Genomic DNA, 24,314 nt, shown 5'->3' with positions numbered 1-24,314 from the left:
TAGTTAAAGCAGTCTAAATTCTTCTGTGGAGTTCCCTGTTGGTTTAGGCTAAATTGCAGTATTTTAATTGACTTAATGGAGGAGTAATTTAAGTAAGTGTCCTTAAAGCTTTTTGTACAGGTTTAATGCTGCAGCATAAATTAACGCACTGAAAGTGTGGGTTGAAAGAAAAAAAAAAAGGGGGGGGGGGGGGAGCTGAAATGATGGAACGTGTTTGCAAAACTACTTTTTGTAAGGAAGAATTGTAGCTTGCCATGTCAGCTTGTAGAGGGGAGTCAGTTAACTGGGGCTAATGTATATGAAAGCCTTGCGCCAGGCCCCGAGCGCTGCCCGCGGGCGCTCGGCTGGCTCTTTTCCCCGGCTGTGGCAGGTAGCCCGCAGCGCGCAGCTTGTGGGCCGAGCCCTGGCCGCGCCGGCGGCTGCAGCAGGCGGGCGAGGGCTGCCTTTCCCGCCAGGCAGCGCCCCCGGAGCCGGGCCGCCGGCAGCCGAGGCGGGCCCGGCGGCGGCGGGAGCGGGGCTCGAACCGGCGGCTCCTCCGCCGCGTCCCGTCCCGGCCGAGGTGCGGCCCCGCCGCGGCCTTCCTGGGCGGTGCGCGGGAGAGGGCCGAGGCCCTCCCCGCCGGGAGGGGGCGCTGCGCGCCAGGCGGGCGGCCGCCGCTCTGGTCTCGCCCGGGCTCGCTGTCCGGAGTGCGGCCCGGCTGAGGGGAGCCGCGCGGAGTCGCTGCCTCTGCCCGCCGCCGTTGTTCGCCCGCCGTCATGGCCGTGCCGGTGTCGGGCCCCTTGCGCAGCGAGCTGGCGGAGGCCGTGGCCCAGGCGCGGCTCTTGGTGGTGGGAGCCGGCGGCATCGGCTGCGAGCTCCTCAAGGACCTGGTGCTCACCGGCTTCAGCAACATCGACGTGGTGCGGGCCGGGGCCGAGGCCGGGGCGGATGAGGGGCCGGCGGGCGGCGGCGCAGCCGAGGCCGGGGCGGGGTGGCGGGGAAGGGTGGGGGGGCTGAGGCGGGAAGGGGGGCTGAGGCGGGCCGGGGGCCCGAGGCGGGCCGGGGCGGCGGGGCCGCGGCGGGCGCGGGGGCGCTGTGGCGGCGCGGCCCCTCCCGGCAGCCGCATTGTCTGCGTGTTTTCAAACTGCTCCCGGCCCGCCAAAGCTGCCGGGCGAGGCTGCCGCGCCGCGCCGCGCCTGCCGCCGGGGGACGGGCCCCGCCACAAAGGGGCCGCGGCCTGCGGGCGCCCGCCGCGCCGCCGCCTCGGACGGGGCCGCCCCGAGCGGCGGTGGCCGGGCTCCCCGCCGGAGCGGGCGCCGGCGCCGGCGCCGGCCGGGGGAGAGGGCGGGCTTCCCCGCGGAGGTCGGGCCGCCTGCCCGGGGCGGCGGCGGGAGCAGGCGTCGCTCGGCGGAGGAGCGGCTGCGCCTCCCTGGGAGCCCGTAGATGAAATCTGGGAGGCGGCGGTGTGCCATGTTTGCTGCCCGGCGATGGCTCGTAGGGGTCCGAGCTTTGCCTAACGCCGCCTTTGCTAATACCGTGGATAATGGGCCGCTGATGGATTGCGGCGAAAACCCAAAATACGTGGGAGGAGAACTGTATTTTTAGATACAGAGTTGCAAAACTGTCAGTCTTAGAAGTCCGGTCACGATAGCTTCCCGCGGGCTGTTGCTTTCACTTTTGCTTCCTGATAACTAATCTCTGAATGTGTATGGGAAGGGCAGAATTGAGAGGGTGGTAATGAAAACGGGATAGAGGGAAGTATTATTGGCAAAACTCTGATTACCTAGTTTCCAGACCTTTATTAATTTCTTATTGTAGTTATGAAAAGCATATGGTTTTAAGAAATTACGGGAGTACAAATCCAGCGAGAGCACAGGTCTCTTTCCTTGAATACGTTTTTACTTGTGCATGCCTGGCCAGGAGTCACATCTCCGAGTTTTGTATGACAAACTGGAAGAAGTTTGTTTCTACAGTCAGACTAGTTGAGCAAAGCATATTAGAAACAGCTTTTATCTAAAACTATATCAGCTTGTAGAAGAGTACAGCTACTGGTTTGCCTTGTTATTCATACAGCTCAGGCCTTTCTACAGAAATACTTTTTAAAACTTGTAGGATATGCTTAAGTGTAATTGCAGATTGTCCCTTTCATTTGAGTCTGCCACTGAGAGCCTATCCAATTTTAACACCGTACTGGTGAAGTGAACCTATGCAGAAGAGTGGAAGCCACATTTTCTGCACTGTTTTTACCTCTCGTTTTCTGCCTTACTATGTCATTTGTGTACTCTGCAGTCTGTTAGGATAGAAGGAGTTTAATACCTCCTGATTTTCCAGTTAGTCATTGGGCTATGCTTATTGTTACACTTACAGTTTGATTTTTTTTTTTTTTGTATTGTCTTTCAAGGCTGACTTGGTTGGACTCCATTAACTTAAATACACATTGGATCAGGGCCATCTTCATTTAAAAATATCATAGGCAGTGTTTTATGCAAGACAGTAACATTTTGATAACATACGGTGTGGGTGGGCAAAAGACAAGGCAAGAGCAAAAAGGATTGTTATGCAAAGAGGAAATTTGCAATTAGGAGAATAAATTGCTTTTATCAACGTTTGTGATATTGTTGAGGGTTTTCCTTGGTTATTAAATACTAACAAACTTGAACACCTGAAAATATCTTTTATAAGTTGTGAAATATTTTTTTAAACAAAATATTAATACTAAAAAAAAAAAACTCTAGTAGTTTTGAATACCAGACGAGTCACAGATATGTAATTTCATTAAGTATACTTTGTTGAAAGGCAGTGCCATTGTCCTCATGAATGAAGAACAAAATCAAATTACTCAAAATCCAAGTCTGAATTAAGAACATGAATATATATTCTTAGGAAGTTCTGAGGCCTTTCCTTCTAACTTACAGAAATAGGAGCAGTGTAAAAGCTATTTTAATAAGAGAACTGTTAAATTCTGATCATTCTTTGCTAGATTGAAGCTTCTGTTGAGGTCTAATGTTCTCAAGTATTCTCTTTGGAGAAAAACTTTCTTTGCTTCTTTTGGCCTTGGTAGTACTGTTTTCAGTTGTAGCTTATGTCACTTGTTATCTTCAGTTAAAATACTAAAAGCTTTCTGGGTGGTGGAAATTTTAACAGAATTATGCACTTAATCATTTTAACTTGAGGTTCTTGGACTTTTTAGCTTTGGACTAAGCAAGCTTTCTGAGTGTGTCTTACAAGAAAGGAAAGGAGGTAGAAATGTGTTTTCATAAAAATACCATTTTCATGAAAAGATACAAGACCGCGGGTAATTACTAGGATACTATGAGTCATAAAGATTAACAGTTTCTGCTTTATAATACATTTCTAAAACATTGTATATTTTCTGTTTGCTCTATATCCACACGTGCTTTTATTTAGCATTTAAATAAAATTTTAGCTATTACAGTTCTTAGTATACTAAAACTTAATCCTTAAATTAAAAATATTCCCTTCAGAAAACAGGAGGTTTAATCTTGGAGCTTGGGTCTCATGCAAAGGATCTTCAGTGAGAAGTGTGTGGCATACTCTTTCTGTTATTCAAGTTTGGTTAATAAAATTAACACACTCAGTAGGTCATGTTTAAACTTCACATGGCACAGTCAGTCTGATAGTACTTTCCATATAGCTGAAAGCATTACTATGTTGAGTGTGTCAGCATTATCTATGGGAATTTTTGAGAAATACCTCTGAGGCTCAGAAAAATTATCTCCCTCCCCTCCTAGTTAAAAATGTTAGGGACAGGAGAGGACTTCTAAAAGGAGTTGTTGATCAGTGAAACTGTTTAATTAATGGAAAAGTAGCGGCAACAAAGGCAGGACTAAATCTTCTCAAAGTTCTAATTAAATCTGCTTAATTCTTGTGGTGGGTGGTAAAGACATTGGAAATTATGATGTTCATGTGTATATATTAATAAATAGAAACATGGCTGTTAGGGGAATTACAGTCATGGCATCCTTTGAGGTTGTACATCACAGATGTTCTGTAGTATATGTTTTTAAACATCTTGACTGCGTGATTGGATTTTTTTTTTTCTAAGTAGACTTCATAATTTTTTAATATGCACTTAAGCAGTTAGTCCTGGTGACAAACAGTAAAAGCTTTTGCCCTGCAGCATATGAATTAGATGAGAATGCAGCCCTTAGTTTACTGATTCAGTTGCTCAAAGCCATGTTCAAATATAAAGTAGAAGTACTAATTAGTTTGCTGAGTAGCCTTTCTTGGGCCTTGGGGAAGCGTGGTACAGAGCCAGCGTTCAGGGCGGTTAGTCCTGTGTAGAGTCTGACTGGACCTATCTAGACCGATTTCTGCAGCATCTCCTCTGAGTTTGTATGCTGTGCTCCTGATGAATTCTCACTAAAATCTTTATCCTATGGTAAACAGGACAATCAGTTATTGACTTTCTACTGACTAGTGTGCACACATATCTCAAAATTCATGCGCATTTTTTGTAGGGATTCTTTCTTCAGAAAGTTTGTTGTCATGTAGCCCTTAATTTTTGACGCATGGTTCCATTGTCAGTAATTATTTTAAATGTATGGATTCCTGAAGGTGGTTAGGCGATCACTTGTGCCTCTGCAGTTGCTATGGTGCAGATGTGATACCTGTATGCAGGTCTGAAAAGGCATCTGTAAAGTTCATGCATTTTCGTCAACTGCATTTGCTTCAAACTCTGTTAATGATTTTGTTCCTTTTATTTCTGTAAAAGTGAAATGGTTGTCTCTTGTGTGCTTATAGATTGATTTGGATACTATTGATGTCAGCAATCTCAACAGGCAGTTTTTGTTTCAAAAGAAGCATGTTGGAAGATCAAAATCACAGGTGAGGAAAAAGTCAAAGCTCAAGCCTTACTTACTCAGTGTTATTTTACGGACAGTGTTAGAAACATGCCACAATTTTGTTTCTGCTGTGAAGAGGTAAGTGTTGGTTGGTTGATCATGGCTATCCACAACATTTCATTATAGAAGTATTTAAATCTCTTAAGGTAGTCAACTTACTTGATACTCAACTGGTATCGAGTCTATCTTTAGAAGGAAGGAAAAAATAATAAGTGGTTTTTTTGTTTTTGTTTTTTTTTTATTTCTAGGTTGCCAAGGAAAGCGTGTTACAGTTTTATCCAGAAGCTAATATTATAGCTTACCATGATAGCATCATGAAGTATGTTTGTTTTTAAGCTCTAATTACATGTTTTGATTTGCAAGTACTGTGTTATTTAAATGCTACGATGGTGTGCTTTAAGATATTTTACAAGGCTACCGCAGTAAGAAGAAATAGCTGTAAATATGAGACTACCACACACCTGAGAGGGAGTGTGGATTTTGCATGAGTTGTCTTAAGCTCTGGTAGTAAGCTGTAGTCATTTGCTTGTGTCTATTTCTAGTTTTATTAGCAACATTTACTATATAAGTTTCTACACTGTAAGGATGCCCTGATGTCTTGAGCAATAATTAGATTAAAATAAATGTGAATGTTGAGCCTGTGATTTTAAAAAAAAAAAAAGAAGTCCTTTGTGTGTGTGTGCAGGTAACTGAGTATCATTCATATACGCCCCAAACTGTTAAAATTTAATCTTTATGATCCATAACCAATAAATAGAGTACAAGATTATGTAGATTTTCATTAGCTGTTTCCCATGTTTTAATTTACATTTGTTCAGTTTCTTCGAAGTTGATATTCGGTAATACTAAGGTTTGAACTCTGATGTTGTTAGTAGCTACTGAAACACTGACTCATTGCATCCTTCTGAAACTGTAAAACCGTTAATCCTGTTTCCTCTTCGCTGTCTCTTCTTTGCCACCTTCTTCTTTAAATCAGAAAAATGCAACGTGAAGATATTAAAGTGTCAAGATGATTTTAAAATCCCATGTCTTGGCTCCTAAGGGTATGGAGGCACAATCAAAACCAATTGAGCTATCACAGTATAATGAATTATCAACAGTCTGATGAGCTATGGTAATTACAGTGTGCACGTTTTAGCCTCAGCTGATGGTTTTTAAGGTCAGTTACCCACAGCTCAGCCAATTTACTCATTAGGTCAGAGCAGTAGAATCACTTTTTCGTTGTCTGCCTGTTTCATTGGTCAAATTAGTACTAATTGCGATAGCTTCTTTCCAGCAGCATAAAATTCATGCTTTTGCCCAGCTTTAGACAAATGGGCAGAAGACAAATGGGGCAGTTAAAGGCTAGCAGTAAATTTATAATATGTGTAATTTATCACATGAACCTCAGCCCACCCTTTGCATGTGTATAGTTTCTGTTGTGGCATAATAACCAACAACTTTGATGTGCCATTTTGAGTATTGTTTTTCTTTTCTGTAGCCCTGACTATAACGTAGAGTTCTTCCGCCAGTTTACGTTGGTTATGAATGCTCTGGATAACAGAGGTGAAGTTTTCACTATGATTTTATATTGGAGAGGAAATACTATTGCTTGTTCATAGAAACAGAAATTTAATCTGTTCTGCTCCTAGTACTTCTGCAATGTCAGTTAAATAACAAGTATCCTTTTAGCCCATCTGTAGTTCAACTAATGCTTGTGTGTTTTACTAGAAACTTGAGAGGGTAGTTAGTACTTTTACAGGTGTTTTGAAAATAAACATTAACTGCTATGTTGCTGCTTTATGGGAACTGATGAGTATTATGTGTACATATGTAACTTCATTCAGTTGAGTTTGCTGTATTTAATAGTGTTGATATATTTAATATATGTATATAATAGTGTTGATATAATGGTTGGACGTGATGATCTTAAAGGTCTTTTCCAACCTAAACAATTCTATGATTTTGTGTTCATTGGAAAATGGACTTTGTGAAAAAGGCGTGGTGCTTTATAATGAAATAAGACAGATTAAGGATAAATATTTGCATAGGAGGCTATTTGGAGAAGTAAAACTTTTTTTTCCTAATTACTAAAATTTTTCTTTAAAAACTCTTGATTTGCAGCTGCCCGTAACCATGTGAACAGAATGTGTCTGGCTGCTGATGTTCCTCTTATAGAGAGTGGAACTGCAGGCTACCTTGGACAAGTAACGGTTATTAAAAAGGTTAGGTTGTGTATTACTCTTGTCACTTTAAGTTTAAATCATTGGCTATTTTAGACAACAGGGAGTTGGGTGTTTTGAGATACAGTTACAGTTCATCTGGTAGTAGCATATACTATCAGTAGCATTGACAGTGTGACAAGTAGATATTTCACTTTTCACCAGGGAGTGACAGAATGTTATGAATGTCATCCTAAACCAACTCAGAAGACTTTTCCAGGCTGCACAATCCGAAATACGCCATCGGAACCCATCCATTGCATTGTGTGGGCTAAGTATTTGTTTAAGTAAGTGATTTTTTAAAAAAGCAAATAGGTACTGTGGTTCACTCTTCTGGTTTCTAAACCTACAGGTAGAGAAATAAAGTGGACACACACTTTTTCTGGTTTGGTTTGGTTTTGGTTTTGGTTTGTTTTTAATGACTGTGGATTATAGCAAAAAACTCCAGTTCTTTGACCTGGGTTTTGGGGTGGGTTTTTTGGGGTGGTTTTTTTTTTTTCTTTTAATGCAAATATGGAACGTTGGTTAGTACTTAAGCCTTACTCTTATCACAGAAAATCTGGCAGAGTAGTTTGGCACAGCAGTGTAGGTTGAGGTTACTTTATTCTTCACCTTTGTGTGAAGTTAACACATTTTTCAGTTTAATGCATGTATTAACAGATGTAAAGTTTGCTGGGATCTCGGAGGGTTATAAGCAACGCATTCAGTACTGCGGTATAAATGTAAGGCTAGGTGAACTGTTGAGTGAGTTATACAGAACTGTTTTGCTAAATTAATTTTTTGTGTTGGACATTTTGTGTTGTCAATGTTAAGTCCACATGTGATGAATCCCAACAATTTAAAAAGCAATGTATGAAGTGGCACTCCGATAGCAAGAATTCTAAAATGGATATATATCTGTTAGCAAATATTTCAGTCTTTAACCAGATACGATGAAATTCTAGCATTGTGGTGTTGTTCTTAATTATTATATAGCCAGCTGTTTGGAGAAGAAGATGCTGATCAAGAAGTGTCTCCTGACAGAGCTGATCCTGAAGCTGCCTGTGAGTGTGATATAAGCTGGTAGCTTACCCTGTTACTGAAATGTTCTATTTCAGAGATAATGACTTGTTTCTGTACATTTCTTAAGGTTAGAGAGGTCAGCTCCATTTTCTTTTAAGAGGATTCCATTTACTGTACCCTTGGACAACAAGAGTTTGGAGTGTGTTAACAATAGTTTCCCTTACAGAACTTCATGTACACTGTGTGTAATTTAGTTCCCTCCTACTGCTGCTTATTAGATATTTTAAATAATTTCAGTGGTTTTTAGTTAACTTGATGCATAGTGCATACCAGATGTTTTTATGTGGGGAATGTGCAAAAAATACTCTTCAAAATGCCAACAGTTTAATAGTTTCACTTGTCAGAACTGTGGCTCTTGTGGGCAGTCTAAAACATTAAAATGATCACTTCAGCTGTTGTGAAAACTTTGTAATACAGTGTAAGATGGGTCACTGGCATTCACTAGTTGTTCTCAGACAGTGTGGGTAGAATAGCTGTGAGGAACACAATCAACACACTCATCATAAAGTTCCAGTTAGCACATCCAGGTGTAAGATACATGATTTAGATGAATAGGCTTGTATCTGTGTGGAGACTCCTGTTCCCTCTGCAGCAAACGGTCCTCCCCATGTGCACAGAAACTTGAGGTGAAAAGTGAGCTTGAAGTGCAAATTAAATATAACTGATCTTCACAGGGTGGCCTTTTTCCCCCTATATATTTGGATTTGATGGAGCGCTTCCTTCCCCGCAGCTGCGAGGCTTGTCTTTTGAACTGAGGACTGAGAACTGAATGGTATTTGTAGTCACTCTGCCTTTTCCACTCCTAGCTGAGGGATTGCAAGGAAATACAGGGATTGTGTTTGAACTCTTCTAGCCTGAAACACTTCAGTGTTAATCTACATAGGAAATATGCCCATTTTCAGTGATGTTTTTGTAGCTATTCAGTATTTTTCTGTAAGGACAGTAACTGTAGTTACTGTGAAGGTGAATAAGCATCATTGTTGCTTCTTTTGGATCCTTCAGTAGATGAATGGACTTGGGAGAGGGAGCTTAGAGGATCCTCCGACTCTTCAGATTCTCTGAACATCAGATAGTGATCACCCGACAGGTTGTTCCTACAGGAAGTGCAGAATGAAATAGCTGAGTCTTAAAAAGAGTGGCGTGAAAACTCATTTAAAACAATGGCTGCTGGAATACTTGGCAGGTAGCGGGCACAATGCCACTTATTTAAACAAAGACACCAGGACAGTTACAGGAAGGCCTGAGCTGTAGCCTCATGTCTGTAGTGAGCAAACTGTCTGTAGCGATAATGCTGTTTAGAATCAGTGGATATACACGGTGTATCAGGGAAGAGTCAATGCAACCCTTGTAAAGGGAAGTGCCTTGCATGGCTTTGCAGGTCCTTTGAAGGATTCAGCAAACTTGTGGACAAGCAGATTTGGTTTACGCTGTTTTGAGTCTGCAGGGGGCACTCAAAAACTTCTTGTGAGGAACCTGAGGGAGCTAAGCAGCCATGGGGAGAAAAAAGGACGAAGATCCTGAAGTGGATAAACTACTTAAATGAAAGAGATAAATAGTGATTAGAAGAGTGTCTCAGACTGGGGATGGGACCAGTGCTGTTTGGCTTACATGATTAAGCAAAGTCACTCAGAATAATAAAGATGAGGACTAACTGCAAAAAGTAGTAGAAAGCTTCACAATACAGAATGACCGGGCAATGAGACATTAGGTAGATTTGGTGCAGATAAATATGAAATGATGCAAATGATGCATTGGTGAAAGGGGGGAAACATTCACAAATTTACATATAAAGTGATGGTCTCTGAGTTGATTTTTCTCATTCAGTGAAGATGTTAATAGATAGTTTTATGAAAACATCAACCTGCTGCTTATTAGGAATCACGATAGCGATTGCTGGATATGACTGGGAAAGAAACACAAAATTAATAGCATCTGTATGCATGGAATTTTTTTGTGTAGAAATAACCAGAGGTAGGAAGCTTACCTTTTTTTTTTTTTTTTCTTTGTGTTGAAGTTCTAACCAAACTAAGACTCTTCAGCCAGGAAAAGAGACTACTAAAAGGGGATGACTAGAGATTTATGAAATAGCAACACTATGTGGAGAAAATGAATAGGAAACAATTGTTTACTGCTTCTGCCAATAAAGGAATTGGGTGACATCAAGTTAAATTAGTGAGCTGCAGAAGCAAACAGGAGTAGTCACACTGTGTCTAATTCGGCTGGTGTTGGGCGCAGTAAAGCCATTTTATGGTCCCTGCATAATTTTGGTTATTGACTCTAGGGGAAACATTTGGATGTGATTTTTCCTTTGTTTGAATTAAAATACTGGTTAATGCTTTATTAATAGGGGAGCCAGCAGAAGCAGAAGCCAGAGCACGAGCATCCAATGAGGATGGTGAGATTAAACGTATTTCAACTAAGGAGTGGGCTAAATCAACTGGATACGATCCAGTTAAACTTTTTACTAAGGTATCTTCTTTACCCTGAATAAATGTCTTTATTTGAAGTGTATGAGATGCTTTAAAGTTAAGTCAAAACCCAGTTTGGACACTTAATGCTAGCCATCAATTATGCAATTATGTTATAACTTCCACCAGTTTTGCTGTAGTGTTGGTCTTTTACAACACTTGCTTGTTTTACGGCATTCCATCTCTGTCTGTACAGATGGCTTCAGCAGCTTGTCCATACTGTACAGAAAAAACTTCATTCGAATTACTTTTAATATGAAAAGGTAAACTTGAATTCTGTAGGACTTTCACTGGGCATAATCAGAACCAATCTGAGGACCTAAAAGCTATCAGTCATCTGTGTATAATCAGGCTCTGGCATAAGAAAATACAAACTGGTTTAGGAGTTTTCATTCTAAATAGTTGCTAAAAGTGGGTAAATAGAGGAAATGAGTATAGACTGTAACATTGATACATAGTAATAACTTTACTTTGGAAGTTCATTGGCATGTAGGTAAGAATATCTCAGGGAGAGTATACAGACAGCTGTAGTGATGCCTTCAGTAAGCATGTGAACCCACTGTTTGGACTATCTTCATTTTCACTTTACTCCCCCCCCCCCCCCCCCAATTAATCAGAGCGGTGTCTGCTTTACACAGTAAGTGTTAGAGAATGGGGAATAAGAAGTTTTTCGAATTCCCCCCCCCCCCCCCCGCCCCCGGAGTTTGATTTTTAGTTATGTGGTTGAAAATATTTTTAAGGAGAAAAGCAAAACCTCATAAATCTGACGCTGATTTTTCAATTTCACAGCAGATGTAAAAATAAAGTATGTCTTTTTTTCCCCCCTTTCATTTTAATTTTTTTTTTAATGTTTCCTAGCTTTTCAAAGATGACATTAGATATCTGCTGACAATGGATAAGCTGTGGAGGAAAAGAAAGCCTCCAGTGCCACTGGACTGGGCTGAGGTACAAAATCAAGGTAATTGTCCCTCCTCCCACTGTATATTTGTAAGTTATACCTGCTGTTTGTTAATGCATCTCTGTGATATGTACATTTTCTCACTGTCGCAGTCGAGTACTGAAAATGAACATAGTCATTCTTTGTGATTCCTCAAGATTTAAAGTTTTTCTCTATATAGAAAACGTTTTTTCTAAAACGATTTTGCGTTGTTATTTTAGATACTCAGTATTGGCTGCAGAAAATTCACATTTCACAATTACATGTTGGCTTATTCTAGGAGACCTTATCATAACCACTGATACATTTATCTCTGAAAGCAAGTTTTGTTGAAAATTACATTTGCTGTAATTTGTGCATGTATAGGTGATTGATATAAGCATAGCTATAGTTGCTGTTTTAAATGCAGATTTGTTACAAAGTGTTGGGGCTACTGTAGTTTAAGGATATTGTTCTTCAATTTAGAAAATATTTAATTTTGCTGAGATCGGAAAATTCTTAGCTCTTTGAGAGAACTTTTGTGGGATTTATAAGTATTCCTGACCTTAATATTTTTTTTTTCTTTTCCCAAAGAGAAAAACATATCTGACCAACAAAATGAATCCTCTGCAGTCTTGAAGGATCAGCAGGTTCTTGATGTCAAGAGCTATGCACGCTTATTTTCAAAGAGTGTTGAAACCCTGAGACTTCACCTGGCTGAGAAGGGTGATGGAGCAGAGCTTATATGGGATAAGGTTAGTTTGCCAAATACATAAGAACCAGTTATACTCTACATATGTAGTACAAATATTAATTGGACTCATTCAGTTTCATTCCAAAAGAGTACTACTTAGACCAAAAATGTCTGGTGCCTCACTGAAAGCACTTTCCATATGTAAACAAATACATACTTTAAACACACGATATTTTATAACTCACTGAGTGTAAGGATTAACTATTGTGATTTAAAATAACTTAATTCATCAACTTTAAAAAGCACAAATTCAGAAGTATTTGTCATATTTTGATTTTTTTAAATAAAAATTTTAATAATGCAACTTCATTTTTTCCTTTTTAGCTTTCTCTAAAACATGCTCTTATACAGTGGTTTGTAGGTAGAGTTCTACTGAGTTGTACATAGTAATTAACTCTGACGATAGGGATGTGGTATATTACGAGTTTGCTGAAGAGAAACAAGAAAAGCATTTTCTCTTTTAGCACCAGAGACAGTGTAATCTTCCTGCAGTCAGTTGTCATTTGGCATAAGAAAAAAAAGTAGTTTGTAAATATAGGGGGCACAAAATAGTAGAACAGTATTACAACAGACAGTAAAAATACTTCTTTCTGAAACACCAATTATTGAAACTGAGCATAAAACATTGTAAGACTTAGGATTTAGACATTATTTTGAACATACAGGGCATTTTATTAATACTAATACACTCATTCACTACTAAAATGTTAAGTGCAAGTTCTAAACAAGTGTATTTAAAGTATTACGGCTGTCTAAACATATCATTTGAAAGAGGAAGTGTATTGACTTTGAAATGGAATATTGTACAGACTTTTTTTTTTTTTAACTTTCTGTTTTTAAGGTTTTAGGAACCATGTGTTGCAAACTTTTTCCAATGAGTAATCTGATTTTTAAATACTTTTTATATTAACTTCTTGTCAGGATGACCCTTCTGCGATGGATTTTGTCACTTCTGCTGCAAACCTCAGGATGCATGTTTTCAGTATGAATATGAAGAGCAGATTTGATATCAAGTGTAAGGATAAAATATAACACTATTTTATTTAAATAATAAACTACTCATTTTCATTTACTATTAAAAATCTGCATACTCTTGCTTATTTTGCAGCAATGGCAGGAAATATTATCCCAGCTATAGCTACTACTAATGCAGTAATAGCTGGTCTGATAGTGCTGGAGGGTTTGAAGATTTTATCAGGAAAAATAGATCAGTGTAGAACGGTAAGTGGGAATAAGATACTTTACTTTCTTGTTACTTATTATTTGTTTAAAAGTCGCATTTAACCTGCTTTGAAAATTGCGTAGTTTTACTGTCTCTCACTTGTTGCTTCAGTAGATTCTGCATGTGCTGGGAACTTCCAGCCGCAATGAAAACAAAAATGGAAGTCTCAAGAATCATTAAATTCCTCTGATTTAATGCAAATTGGCTGCTGGATAGGAGAGAGAACCAGACTGGCATCACTTGAAACATGGGTGTTTCATGTCACAGATCTGTTTGGCACTAGCTGGTCCGTCAGCACAGGTGTCATTGTGGCCTGGCTGTAATACACACTTTCTCCTGTTCAGCAGGCATGTCACAGAGGATTAGGGAACAGGGCAACCTGTGAGACTAAGGGAATAAATCTGTAGGAAAACAGGTTTTATGACTGCTGTTACTTACAGAATAACTTGTTTTATTTTTGTCTGTCCTCAAGATTTTTCTGAACAAGCAGCCAAATCCCAGAAAGAAGCTATTGGTTCCTTGTGCTTTGGATCCACCAAATCCTAACTGTTACGTATGTGCAAGTAAGCCAGAAGTGACTGTGAAACTTAACGTACACAAAGTTACTGTGTTAACACTCCAGGATAAGGTAAATCTTGAATATTAGCTGCAGCTTTCATTTTGATTCTAATACTGTGCACTATTAAAGTTAGGGGTTTTTTTCAATATATTTTGACTGAACCTCAGCTGTTTATATTTGCTCTACATTTTGCATTTCTTTCAGCTACAAGAAGACCTAGATTAGCCAGTGTGCTTCTTGCTCATTTGTGCTTTTATCTTGTGAAAGAATGTTTGTGGTTTGTAATTTTTTGGTTGGTTTAAAGCCTGTTCATACCTAACCACAAAAAACTAAATTTGTATTTCAGTTGAACAGTTCAGTAGCCACAACTGATTTGTAATTCTGTCATTTTATGAAGTATTCTAAAAATTTTTTCAGTGTATCTGAACCTGTAGGTTTCAGACAGCAAAAACATAATTATTTTTGTTCATGGAAGTTTAAAAAAAAAACCAAACACACATGTAAGCTTTCAGCAGATGCCTGAAAATGAGCCAGGATAAGGAAATCAACGTAATTCAAGGTTCTTTCTTTTATAAGTGTTTTTAAGTCAGATATTGATTAAATAATCATATTCATCTTTTCAGATAGTGAAAGAAAAATTTGCTATGGTAGCACCAGATGTACAAATAGATGATGGAAAAGGAACCATTCTTATCTCTTCAGAAGAAGGAGAAACAGAAGGTATACATACTGAAGCTTTTTAGATAAGAGTAGATAAAAACTAGGAAGAAATGAAGATACACAGAATGGAAGTGTAGCAAATGTTTTAGTGTTCATCCTGTAGACTACTATTTGAAGAGAAGTGGATTTGCAAGTATTTAAATAGCTCAAGAATAGCTAATGGTATTGCCTACAAGCCTGCGTGTCCAGTTCAGCTTTCCTGTATAACGTACTTTTCACCTGGAGCGTCAGGATTCCTTTCAAGAATAGGTGTTCAGCTATAAAAGTACACCAGTTATTTTCCTGTGTTTGCAAGTCCTGTTCATTTTCGTGTTCTTAGATTGTGGTCTTTTTATGATGCTTGTAGGCACTATTACAATACAAACATTATCTGCAAAATGTTCCTAAATGTAATAATAGTGAAGTGCTTGAACATGATGCACAGGGGGTAAATAAGTCAAACATAAGTAGTTTTCTCCCGATAGGCTTAAATATCAGCTTTTACTCTAAATATAGATAATAAATGTTAATCTTATGTTTCTACATAAAAATTCTGGAGTACTTGTTTCATTATATTTATTCAGGTGTAAATAGCTGTATACGCTGCAGTTTTTCACTATTTTTCTAGCAAATAACCACAGGAAATTATCAGACTTCGGAATTCGAAACGGCACTCGACTACAAGCAGATGATTTCCTCCAGGACTATACATTGTTAATCAATGTGCTTCATAGGTAAGGATTCTGAAATAATTGTTTTTGTGTGTGTATGTATGTAGAACAGTTCCACAGGGAATTTCCAACTCAGAATTTTAAATTCATTAAAAAGCTCAGAGGTTAAGCTGCAGAAAGAAAATACAGAAGAAAAAGACTAATTGTTACTTTTTATGAATTTGTAGAGTTTATGTGGTTTTGTTTTGGGTTGGGGTGTTTGTTTTGTTTTGTGGGTTGTGTTTTTTTACAACAGTGACTGGAAAAGGTTTACTTGAATAATTTGTCATTATACAATATGAAAATACAGTGCAAAACCAAATTTTTCTTTTGGGGCAGCCAACAAGTAAGAAACTGTCATTTAAAAAACAAAAAAGACAAAAAAAACACCCCAGCCTGCTGGGGTAGTAGGTCCTCTGCTTGACTACCTGTGTTCAGATACAGCAATGCAAATAGAAGTCACTTTGAAATAATTGGTGTGTGTATTTAACCCTGGATAAGTAATATACATATTAGATACAGTAAACTAACACACTGCGCTTTCAGTGACAATAGGACACTTGAGGAAGAAAGGTAAGCTCAGGTAATGATTTTCCTCATTCCTAAGCATTTTAAGTCATAGTACTGGGTGGAACAGTGTTCACGAATAGAGAAAGCATAAATTATAAAGGAGGACTGAACAGGTTGTCCTCTTTTTTTAATACGTTTTTCCCATTTTGTCATAGTTGCAGGGTGCTCTAATACTTGAATGACATACTTTGTTTGTGAAAAAGACAGTGGGTTTTTTTTCACCTGGTTGTTTAAAAGCGTATGGATTTTTCTGCAGTGAAGACCTAGAAAAAGATGTAGAATTTGAAGTTGTTGGTGATACCCCTGAAAAAGTTGGCCCTAAACCATCAGAACCAGCATCCAAGAACATTACCAATGGTAGTGATGATGGAGCGCAACCCTCAACATCAACAGGTAAATAACAATAGTCAATATTAAATATAATAAAATAGTCTTTCAGTAGTGCAGTCCAGTTAAAATAGTTGTCTTCAGTTTTATGACTTAACTTTGCCAACATGAAATAAAAGGCATTTAAGTTGTCTCTGTGTATAAGTATTATATTAAATAGAAAAATGCACATTTACAATTGTTACAAAACGTGCATTTAAGATTGTTACAAAGCTTTACAAGTAAATACACCTCAAAATTATATTATTTAATTCACAAGGGCTTGGTGGGGTGTCAGCTTAAGTGCATCATTTGCACAGTGATTTAAATGAAGTTAGACCCATTCTGTCTGATGGTCTTGACAAAAAAGAATCAACTAAATCTGTCACTTTACTCCCTACAGAGTAAAAATTACTTTGTGGATGCCTTCGATCATGTTTTATTTTGTTAATTTAAGAAGGTGTCTTTTATTATCTGCTTATAAAATAATTAGTTTTCACCTGTCAAGCAAAGCATGGCAAGAAAATAGCATTTGCTGTCCAGCAAGAAGTACTATCACCTTCCTAATGCAAGGTGTTTCTTTGAACATACTCAAAATAGTTTAACTCAACTGAATACGGGATGCTTAAGCACTGAAAGCTAATGTACTGGAAATGTCATACTGTTTTATAAGGCTAGTGTATGAAACTGAATACTTCTTGTGACATGTAAGTTAGGTATCTGTAGTTCTGTCTTACTTTTGGATGATGTTCCTTTGCCTGTCAGATGGTCCTATTTGAGATACGTGCACAAGTATGTAGTCACTTCCACCTGCCTCTTGTTTCAGGGGAGATTAAATGTTAAGGGTATTGCTACAATTGATTTCAAATTATATAAAAAAAACCCCTTAGCATAAAATTAGTTTTTATAGTGAATTTGTACTTCAAACCAAACAAAATCCACGATTTCTTGAAAATTCACGCTTGGTTCTATTTTTCCCTTCTTTATACTATGTACTGTTATACTTCAGCTCTTTAAGTCTGCTCACCCTTCCACTCCTCCCTCTCTTAGCGTGTTCTCTCTCAGGGAGCATGGCTTCTAGTGGGAGTTCTGTTGAATGCACTAGTGAAGGGAGAGGCTGGACTACAGCTCAGTGTGTGGAAAAGTTTTCTCAAGGACTGCTGCGGATAGTATGCAATTCTTCTATTTTGTACTTGCAAAAAAAATTGTGCTAACTAATGCATTTCCCGTATTTTGGGGTTATTGCAATATTTTCCATACCTCTAGTGAAGAGGGAATAACTATGTGAAAAGCCTATTTTATACTGGTTTCAGAGAAACTCAAAGTACTCTTGCAGTTGAATGACAAAGAATACGGATAAAGAATTGCTCCAAGATGTATTTGTTGTATTAGAGACATTCTTATTTTTAGGTGTGGAACTTGGTTTGAGAGTAGACTATTTTTATAGTATCCATTTGAATTAAAAACATATGTTTTGCAGCTCCAGATCAGGACGATCTATTGATCGTTGATTCTGAAGATGAAGGTACTTCAAGCAATGTTGATGATGATATGGAAAACAAAAGCCGCAAGAGAAAACTAGAAGACAAGGAGTGCATCAGTACAAAGAGAGTGCGTACTGAGCAGACAGAAGAGCAAGATGAAATTATAGCATTAGACTGAACGTGCAAATGCCCCTTGACACAACGATTCAGATAATGTAATACAATAACAGCATATTATGTTGGGATGTGAAAAATGTCCAGAACTAGACTAATTTTAAGGCCTTTGTTCCAAGTGAATACCAAACCACTGGCTTAAATAATTTGTGTCTGTTTCTCTTGATAAAGCTCTCATCTCAATAGACTCTTTCAGAGGTTTTTTCCATATTAATTCCATATATTAAATGTAGTAAAAACATAGTTTATAAATACTTACAGATAAGTATTTGCTTAAACAGTCATGGAAAAAGCATGTTATTTTTGTGTTAATAGGACAAAAAAACCCTACTCTCGTTTAGTAAAGGGTCATCATCTGATGCCCAGATTTTAAGTAACTACATTTTTATTTTTTGCTTGAAGAAAAATATTTTTAGCCTAGTGCTAAACATTTTTCACACCCTGAACAAGTAAAGAAGAAAATTCAATAAAGTCAACTAGTGCCATGTTTTAACAGTGTTCTTAAACTTCAACTGGCACTATGTACATTACTGTAAAACTGTTAATTTACTCAAGTTTTTCAGCTTGTACTGCCTGGTATGTCAATGTAAGAAGCAAATTTTTGTGTATTGTTACAGTTTCAGGTTATTTATATTTGATGTTTTGTAAACTCAGATACTACTACTATACTGTACATCTGATGGACCAAATAAATGACATCTGAAATACTTGCTATATTTGCTTGCACAGTCCAAGTTTATGCTGACTTATGGGATTTTACAATGTATAGCCTTCAAAAATTACTGTATTATTTTCATTTTTCTAAGCATAACCTAGTAGTACAGAACTTAAGCTTCACTTGTTTGAGGTGAAAGGGGAATTTTTTTAATAAAACTTTTGTGAATGTTTTTTTCTTGGACAATCAATTATTGGCCTCTTCAGTTGGCGCATTTGCACCATCACACGCATGCTTTCACCACCTCGTGCAGAAAGAAGAAAGCACTGGTCTTTCATACATTACAGTTTGTGCACAGGACAGAAGTGCAATGTTTAGAATCAGTATCTTAAAGCCTACTGCATTCATTTAACTATTTTGGTAGCTTTCAAAACTATCAGTGTTGATTCTTAGAACACATTAATCAGCCATTTCTGTCACTGTACTGAAATTACTTTCTGACTTTGTGTTAATGAACCAAAACTGCTTCTATTCATAGGTAAGTCTGCAGAGTTAACCTTACAGAGCAGAGAAATTGAGCAGACAAGATTTATTCTGTTACAGTTTGAAAACTGACTGAATTTTAAAGATGATGTTAATGTATAGAAGGAGAATGTAAAAAAAAAAACCAACAAAAAAAAAACCAAACCAAAAACCACACCAAACCAAAACCAGCACATTTTTAGATTTTGTTTCCTGGATCTGGTTCTGTCTGGTACAAAGGCCGGCTCTTAATCAGTGTTAAATTGCCAATGCAGTGCAAAACTACAATTCTACGTAGCAATTAATGTTTTATCTCTTCTTTTAGGTAGCAATAGTCATTTGCAATGGCTAGTTTGGAGGCATAATGCTCCACTGTGAAATTAAATCCTTTTGAGTTAGTTGCTTCGTGGCCAGCCTGAGTGAAGACTGAGAGGTAAAGATGTAAGTAAAGAGGTGTTACAGAAAGGATTTTCAATGCTACAATGGGAAGTTTTTGCCATAAACAGTTGAAGCACTAGAATTTAGTATGTCTGATTACGTCTTCCAAAAATTAAGGCTGACATTTGCTTTTTAAGCTTTGCTAGAAGTAAAATTACTGGTTTACTAAATTAGTTGTCAAATAGCCTGTTATCCGTGTAATAAGATGTGCTTCTCGCTGTGACATGACAAAGCTTTATCTAAGCTGATGGCATGTGTAATGGATAGTGTGATCCTAGCTCACTCACTACCTGAGAAATGTCCCTGCTTGCACTGGTCGGTATTTAGGAATTTAGCTTTCTAAGGCTTTTTTAATTATTTTAACAGTAGAGGCTATAATTCTGCTAACTTCATTGCATTAGTTTTACTGAAGTTCAGAGTGTTCATGACTTGGAATTGAGCGGTATATAAGCTGAGTCGAAGTAACATGCAACAACAGATTTGGGGGTGAAAAAGAGAAGGGGGGGCTATTCAGTCTCACTGGCTTCTACTCCTTAAGTTATTAGTGTTAACAGCATAAGATGACAGTTCTCAAATGATTTCTTAAAGTATTTGGGATGCTGCTGTCCAAGAAGATACACATAATAGTTTCTGTGGGCAGTAGACAACTCTGTCAGCAAGGCCAGATTGCAAAAATGTTCAGAATTCACCAGGCATTGTATCTTAGATGGAGGCGTAGCACTGTAGGACACTGGTTAGGTTAAGTTTTAGAGAGGCATTAAGTAACTTTAATGATGCGTCCTCATCATTTGGTTTGCAGCATGAAAGGTAGTCTAGAATTTAACTACGTAAGCAATTACATCTCGATGTATTTAGGAGATGTAATTGTGCTGCTTTTGTCTGCGTAGTAAGTAGTTAGATGGCAAAAAATGCTCCTAGATCCTTCCTGTAAAATACCTTAAAGTGAATTATTTTTAATACATTTTCTTTACATAGGCTGCTTCTATAGAACATGTGACAGGCTGTTCATATAGTGTCAGCTGTTCTATTCGGTTCTGGTTAAGTTTGGCAATACTGAATGAACCAGTAAAAATGCAAACTGTGTCTGCGCTAAAAGGAAAACTGCTGTTCAGAACTGGCGGAGTATGAATGTCCTTAATTGGCTACTAGTCACCAACATTGTATTAATGTAGAATTTTCCAACTTAAACTTTCTCTTGCCCTTGAGAGCAAATTATAAATTGAAGCATTTATTAAGCTTTCAGGTAATTAAAAAAAAAAAAAAAAAAGCAAGCCACTTTTCAACTGACAATTTGTTCAAGTCCTAATGGCAGTAATACTGATATGGAAGTAAGTGTGGTTGGAAGACACAAGATTTAAATGTTAAAATGGAGGAGAAATTCTTCCCAGTGCCTTAGCTTGGCAACCCTGATGTAGGCTCTGTCATCACTAACAACTTTTGAGCCAGGCTCATTAAATCAATCTACAAATTGCTATTTGCAGTGATACAAATTGGCTCTTCTGTCACACAGCATTCCCTAGTTGTTTGTTTATACTGATGCAAATTTCTGTAATGCAGATAAGCTTTTCTGGCTGCTTTTCATAGTAACAATTCATTCTTGATGCTTGTATTTTTTATTTACTTAGTGAATTTGAAAAGGACAAGAAAAATAGTGGAATATTTTAGTGTAGTTGAATGCAGCTGAGAGTGTATTTAGTATCTGTCTTTATATGCTATTAGTTCAATATCCCTTTTTTGCAGTGGAGCATGCAAAGGAATATTGACCGCCATTGACATACAACAGTTAACTAGAGATTCATTAAGCTGCTCTGACTTATGGTGAAGAAATTTGTAATGACTTTCCCATAATCTTATTGTTTTTAAAAAAAAAAAAAAGGCAGAAGTGCAGCCTATCTGATTCTCAAAGCATCTAGAGAATCGCCCTTAAGGGCAACTGATAACCATTCAGGAGAAAGAACTTTTGGGGCCATGATGACAAACAGCCATGTACCAGCCCATTTCCTAAAGAGCAACTTTAACCTGTAGGTAACTATTTAATGTTTGTAGTAGTTCTATGTGACATTTTAATTTTACTTTACAAAACCATCTCATTGTTGAACCAGAGAGAGAGATGCTTTCCTGGCCTGTTGACGCTGACAGCTGGCAAGCAGATTGATGTGCCATTTCAAGTTCTGACCTTTACAACAAAGACCTCTTGCTAACCATTTATTAGATCCCAGAAGATAAAACAGGCTTGTGTTCAGTTTGTATATACCATTGATACTATCTGCTTCAAGCCTTATCTCTACTGCCCCAAAATTGTAAATTTGCATTAGAAAACTGAATAAACCCTGAATTAAGGAAAATGAATCTGTTTTCCCCATGTTCTGTTTCTGTGCCTACAGGTAGAGACATTTTCTTTCTTCTCTTTGCAGCTATAAGGACAAGAAGCCTTCAGTTTTGTGCATCTAAAATACCCAATGTGCAAGAAAGCAGAAACTAGGATCAAAGTAGTAACAACAAATCTTACACAAGTCAGTCATCTGTTTTTTGCTTGCCTGAGATTATTTCTGGGCTAGTGTCTAAGCAGAATGATTACGGAGAACTTACACCTACAGACAAAGGAATAGGAGAGGGAAGCAATTTAAATGCTTTGATTTGGAGGCCTTGATTCTTCTTTAAGGGGGGAATGGAATGAAGTAAATAAATGTACTCCTAGATATAGCTTGATATCAATTTATATAATGAGAAGAAAATTGCTGTTTAGACACGTCATTATCTGTCTTTCTCATCAGCACACTTCTTCACTCACAAGAAGTGAGAAATTTGCAGTATGATTTCCTAAAGAAAAGATACTCACGGAATTGCTCTGCCGGTCCTCTCCAGCAACATTTGAAGCTAGTTGCAAACATGAAGCAATTACATCAGTGATCTCAAAGCTACTGCAATTCTACAAGTAAGTGGCTATAGATAAGGAGAGACAGACACACAAGTGCTTCTGCGGTAGCACTTAGCCTATTTAGGCGTGGTACTTACACACCTGCCTGCTGGTGGGTCTGTATGCAAGTCCACGTGGGAGTTTGCTGCATTTTGCGCACCTAACCAGTGGCAACTGGTGGTAGCAGGAGTGTGCTGGGGAAAGGAGGGTGGCTAGGATACCTAGCTAGAAGCTTAGGAAGCTGCTAGGAGCTGTGGATATTACAAAGCGGACAGAGAGAAGGCAGTACGCAGGTGGACCTGGGAGAGAATTCAAGATGTAGAGGAGGGGTGCCAGAGACGGAAGAGCACTGACAGGTCTATGGAGGGATGGAGGAGAATACGGTGGGAGGAACCTGGAGGTACTGTATCTGGTGGCTGAGGACTGGGGCAAGTTCTGTAGCAGTGGGAGAGCTCTGTGGGACAAAGCGGGTGACAGGACTGTGGCATTATTGGGGATTTGGAGGCGGTTACAAGCTGGAGAATGCAGAGGATGCAGAATACGGACCTGTAGGAGACCAGCATTCATTAGTTCCATTGCTTATGGAACAGCTCCTTACTTCTTGCAAATTTGTTCATTATTTTCAGTTAACAAGCGTTATCTCTGTAATACCATTTTATACAGAAAATGCCATGAAATGTAAATGTAATTGGTGTTCTCAACAAACCAATGTCCTCTTTCTTCTGAAATGATCCTTCTCATCACAGCTGAAGTGCGTTGTGTTGTCAGGTCAGTGCTCATAGCCCGCCTCATTTCTTGAATGGGTACGAAGAGGCGCACACAGTTAGCCTGGTGCTTCTCACCAGCAGAGAACAGAGGGGCACGTGTATAGCAGTCTGCCCCTCACGCAGTGTTTCTATTTTTTATTAAATGCGCTAATGCTATCTGATTTCTTTGCCAGATGATGGTTTGCAGTATTGTAATCAGGACTTTCTTTTTATCACATCAAGATAAATTTTAGCTCTGTAGAGTCCCAAGTTTGTTTTTATATTTCCAAGCCTCTGAAATAAGAAGCTCTATAACCTAGGACCACCTTAGAAGTACTAAGTGGGTGCACTGCTACCTGAGCCGGCCAACTAAATTATGTATTTATGCAAATGTAGTGGTTGCTATTAAACTGATCGTGTTTGAATATAGAGTGATTATGTCCTGCGATTGCAAGGAAGCATGACTAAGGCCATGTGCGGTCTCCGAAGTATGAGCCAATAAACTACTTTGGCCAGAAGTGTTATTATCTGAAATACGCAAGAGAAGTGGAAGGTGAAACTATGAAAGAAATAAGATACATAAATGGTGTATTAATCATAAGTGCTTGGACATACGTAGTCTGTCTAACCCAGCACGTTCACAAAGTGCCTGTTGTGACTGGAATTTTACACGGTCTGTCCCAAGTTATATTTGTGCAGCATGGTGAATAGCTGCATTTGCAATGAATAAGAAGAATGTAAAAAATGTTAACTAGTGTTTTATTGCAGATTTAGAATGAGAAATGACCTGTAAGCGTGCAGAGTAGTGTTAGTCAAAAATATTTTAAATAGTTGTGCCTAGCAAAGGTAGCCATTCAAATACAGTGTGTTCTGTCTACCAGAAGATGGTGCCCTAAAACACATTCAATAGTTTCAATTTTTAAAAGCTGTGATCAACTGCAAAGGAGTATTTTTAAAAACAAGTCAGAGCAAGGTGGTCTGCAAACAAATCACCCAAGTCCAAATAC

At 38.5% G+C, this 24,314-nt stretch overlaps 1 protein-coding gene across 4 annotated transcripts; it reads left to right on the top strand.

Annotated features, from left to right (window-relative positions):
• Positions 1 to 755: 755 nt before the first annotated feature.
• On the top strand, positions 756 to 18,917 carry UBA2 (ubiquitin like modifier activating enzyme 2). Of its 4 annotated transcripts, XM_075714875.1 has the most exons (17): positions 756 to 899; positions 4,744 to 4,827; positions 5,093 to 5,163; positions 6,325 to 6,389; positions 6,948 to 7,048; positions 7,211 to 7,332; positions 8,021 to 8,088; positions 10,455 to 10,576; positions 11,434 to 11,533; positions 12,086 to 12,246; positions 13,167 to 13,260; positions 13,354 to 13,466; positions 13,940 to 14,095; positions 14,650 to 14,746; positions 15,354 to 15,459; positions 16,262 to 16,398; positions 17,852 to 18,917. In XM_075714875.1, exons 1-17 carry the CDS (start codon positions 756 to 758, stop codon positions 18,031 to 18,033), a joined length of 1,923 nt encoding a protein of 640 aa, XP_075570990.1. In that variant the 3' UTR covers positions 18,034 to 18,917. The 4 variants fall into 4 exon arrangements, with proteins under 4 accessions (XP_075570990.1, XP_075570992.1, XP_075570991.1 ...); XM_075714877.1 differs by lacking the exons at positions 756 to 899; positions 4,744 to 4,827 and adding an exon at positions 5,821 to 5,958 and having other exon boundaries at positions 5,131 to 5,163; XM_075714876.1 differs by lacking the exons at positions 756 to 899; positions 4,744 to 4,827; positions 5,093 to 5,163 and adding an exon at positions 5,376 to 5,958.
• The last annotated feature ends 5,397 nt before the right edge of the window (positions 18,918 to 24,314 follow it).

The sequence above is a fragment of the Pelecanus crispus genome, chromosome 8, assembly GCF_030463565.1.
Source record: "Pelecanus crispus isolate bPelCri1 chromosome 8, bPelCri1.pri, whole genome shotgun sequence".
In the NCBI taxonomy this organism is placed as follows: Eukaryota; Metazoa; Chordata; class Aves; order Pelecaniformes; family Pelecanidae; genus Pelecanus; species Pelecanus crispus.
Note: the sequence above shows the minus strand (reverse complement) of the source record. Positions and strands in the feature narration are given on the sequence as shown.